This window comes from Aegilops tauschii, chromosome 2, assembly GCF_002575655.3.
Source record: "Aegilops tauschii subsp. strangulata cultivar AL8/78 chromosome 2, Aet v6.0, whole genome shotgun sequence".
Taxonomy (NCBI): domain Eukaryota; kingdom Viridiplantae; phylum Streptophyta; class Magnoliopsida; order Poales; family Poaceae; genus Aegilops; species Aegilops tauschii.
Genome location: NC_053036.3, coordinates 30872411 through 30875350, shown reverse-complemented (window position 1 = coordinate 30875350; position 2940 = coordinate 30872411). Strand labels below are relative to the sequence as shown.

General features: G+C 51.5%; 1 protein-coding gene across 1 annotated transcript; it reads left to right on the top strand.

Annotated features, from left to right (window-relative positions):
- The first annotated feature begins 1397 nt into the window (after window positions 1-1397).
- Window positions 1398-2534, top strand: LOC109736451 (uncharacterized). The gene is made up of 2 exons (XM_020295678.3): window positions 1398-1594; window positions 1742-2534. The coding sequence occupies exons 1-2, from the start codon at window positions 1450-1452 to the stop codon at window positions 2233-2235; spliced, it is 639 nt and encodes a 212-aa protein (XP_020151267.1). The 5' UTR covers window positions 1398-1449; the 3' UTR covers window positions 2236-2534.
- The last annotated feature ends 406 nt before the right edge of the window (window positions 2535-2940 follow it).

Sequence of the window (2940 nt, the reverse complement as noted above, 5' to 3'; positions counted from 1 at the left end):
ATTTGGGACGTGGTTAGCTGCGGTGGAACATACTACCGCGGCTCGTATTCGAATTGGAATATGTGCACTTATGTGGGCAATATCGAACTGCAGGAATGATATGATTTTTAACAGACAGCATATTTTAACCTTCTTGCAGGTCATCTTCAGAGCTACGACATGGATCCGTATGTGGTCCTTACTCACTCCTACGGACTCCAGGGGGCCATTGGTTACTGGGTGCAATCAATGGGAGATGGTAGCACGGGCTATATTCAACCGGTTTGGTTGGCGGTCGCATAACAGGATAGGAGTCTAGGGCCCTAGTCCTTTAATTCATACCGGTTGTGGCATTGCGTTTTTTTATGTTACTTTACTCCTTTTGCGAGCTGTAATACTTTTACGACTTTGTGCACCAATTAATGGAAATCCCACGTTCGATGAGCCAATAACCGTAGAGCAACTTTCAAGTAAAATGGAATACAACCATCTTTGAAGTCTGAACCGCAGAACAAAATATGTACGATTGCACCTGGCGTTATTATATTCGAAGTTTGAGAAGTTTTTATGTTATTAGGCTACTTGTAATGAGAGTATCATAACTAGTATCATGCATGCCAACTAGGCAATGTTGATGAGGTGACGTAGAATTAAATGAAGAAAGAGAGGGTTGGATATCATATTATGATACCGTATCATAATAAATTTTATACTAATATGTGCCATACATGGTAATAAATGAGACCACATATGATATTACTTTATGATACTATGCACTACAGATGTAGTATCATACACTAATATCATATGCATGATACTAGTATATGATACTTTCCACTACGACCAGGCTTATGCCACTTGTGCTGCTCTGGTGCTAAAATCCTCCTACCTCTGATTGGTTGTAAGATTGCTTTCAAATTAAGCTTCTAACCAGCCAATCCACGCTGCTAGCTCAAGTCTTGTTGATTTGGTACATATAAATGCTCCAGAGGCGCGCCGCACGTAGAAAGGGATCAACAAAAGAATTAGGTACGTAGGCCCTAACTTATGTAGGCTCTAGATAGACGATAAAGTGTACTCTGGACTACATGAATATTTACGCTGCATGCATGCATGCTTATCCATGTGCCGCGTGGAACCTACGAACGAGAAGGACACGATCGACCACCAGCCAATGCAAAGTCGATCACCAACCGAGTAATGACAAACGACGTGCGTGGATCAAATCGATCGTTGATCGATGCGTGCAGTCGTCCAGAATCGATCAACCGAGTTTTAATTCGCCATCTGAAATTTCGGCGAGTTAGCCGGTCTCTCGTTGTCAGGCAGCACTTCGCCGGCCACCAGGCGAGCATGCAGCCAGATCATCGGCCAAGCTGGATCGATCAATGCGGATGCCTATATAAGCCATGCGTCGCCTGTTCCATTCATCCATCCATCCATCAGCCACTTCACACCAGAAATTCAGGCATGGCAGCTCCGACGAGAGCACTAGTCCTCGGCGTCCTGCTGGCGATTGCCGTTGCCAATGCCGAGGCGGCGTCCGTGGTAGTCGGCCTGGCCAAGTGCGCCAACTGCACGAGGAAGAACATGAAGGCCGAGGAAGCCTTCAAAGGTGAGCTAGCTACATACCGAATATAGGTAGATAAGAAATGAAGAGTACTGTCACTCTGCAGGTGCACGCTTCACACGCCTATAAATGTATGAAAATCAGCTCACAATCACTGATGTACTCATGTCCCTGTCACGAAATTTTTGTCAGGTCTTCAGGTGGCAGTCAAGTGCAAGAACGTCCACGGCGACTATGAGAGCAAGGCAGTGGGCGCCCTCGACCGCACCGGCGCCTTCAGCGTGCCCCTCGCCGCAGACCTCCACGGCGCCAACTGCGTCGCTCAGCTCCACAGCGCCGCCTCCAACGCGCCATGCCCCGGCCAGGAGCCATCCAAGATCGTGCCGGTTTTCGAGGGCACCACCTTCGGCATCGTCGCCGGCGACAGCATTGCCACTCCGTCTGCAGCGTTGCCGGAGTGCACGTCCATGACCCTGTGCGGGCCGATCAAAAAGCACATCATCGAGCACTTCCACCACAAGAAGCCCGTGCCGCCCAAGCCGGAACCCAAGCCCCAGCCTCACCCAGACTACGGCCCCGTGCCCAAGCCCGAGCCGAAGCCGCAGCCCCACCCGGACTACCATCCCGTCCCTCCCACGCCCACCTACGGTGGTGGCGGTGGCGGTGGATACCACGGACACCACTGAGTCCAGTATACCACCGTCCCGCCCAGCGATGAAATCTCATGAGCGGGTTGGTGATCACTGAGTCATCGACATTGCTATTTATGATCCTTTTGCATGTGTGGGTGTATTGTTTGGTCTTCTGCCATTAGCTGCCCCGTTTTAGTATCTGCACTGCAGAGTTGAGTGTTCAGAATAACAATTGTGAGGAACACAGGGATCATAGTGTATTTTGCATTTTAAAGATTTGTAATTTGGGTGTGTTTTTTTAACGAAGTTGTTGCAGATCAAGTAATTAATTTAATCAAGTCCATTTGAGCCAATGGAATTACTGAAATTTTTGGATTTTTTGGCTTGATCTTGTTCTACTGTGTTCCCTCCCCTCCCTCCCGCAACGCTCCCGCGAGCACCCGGGGGGAATCCCTAGCGCCGCCTCAAGCTCCCCCTCCTCCTACCTCCCTCCCGTCGCTGCCGCCTCGACGTACTAGCAGGCAAAGCCCGGCCAGTACGTGATGGCGGCGGCGGGGCGCTATCCTTCCCCGCTCGGTCGGGCGGGCGCGGGCCTCAGGGTCGGGCGGCGGCGCGACATTTGCGCGGGGCATGGCGGCGCGGTGGCAGCAGCCGGCGGCGACGTGAAGGGGCTGCAGCAGCGGTGGTGTTCGGCGGGCTCCGGCAGCGACGGACGACTAGATCTAGGCGCAGGTGGCGCGGGCGTCCGCTCCTGTCATG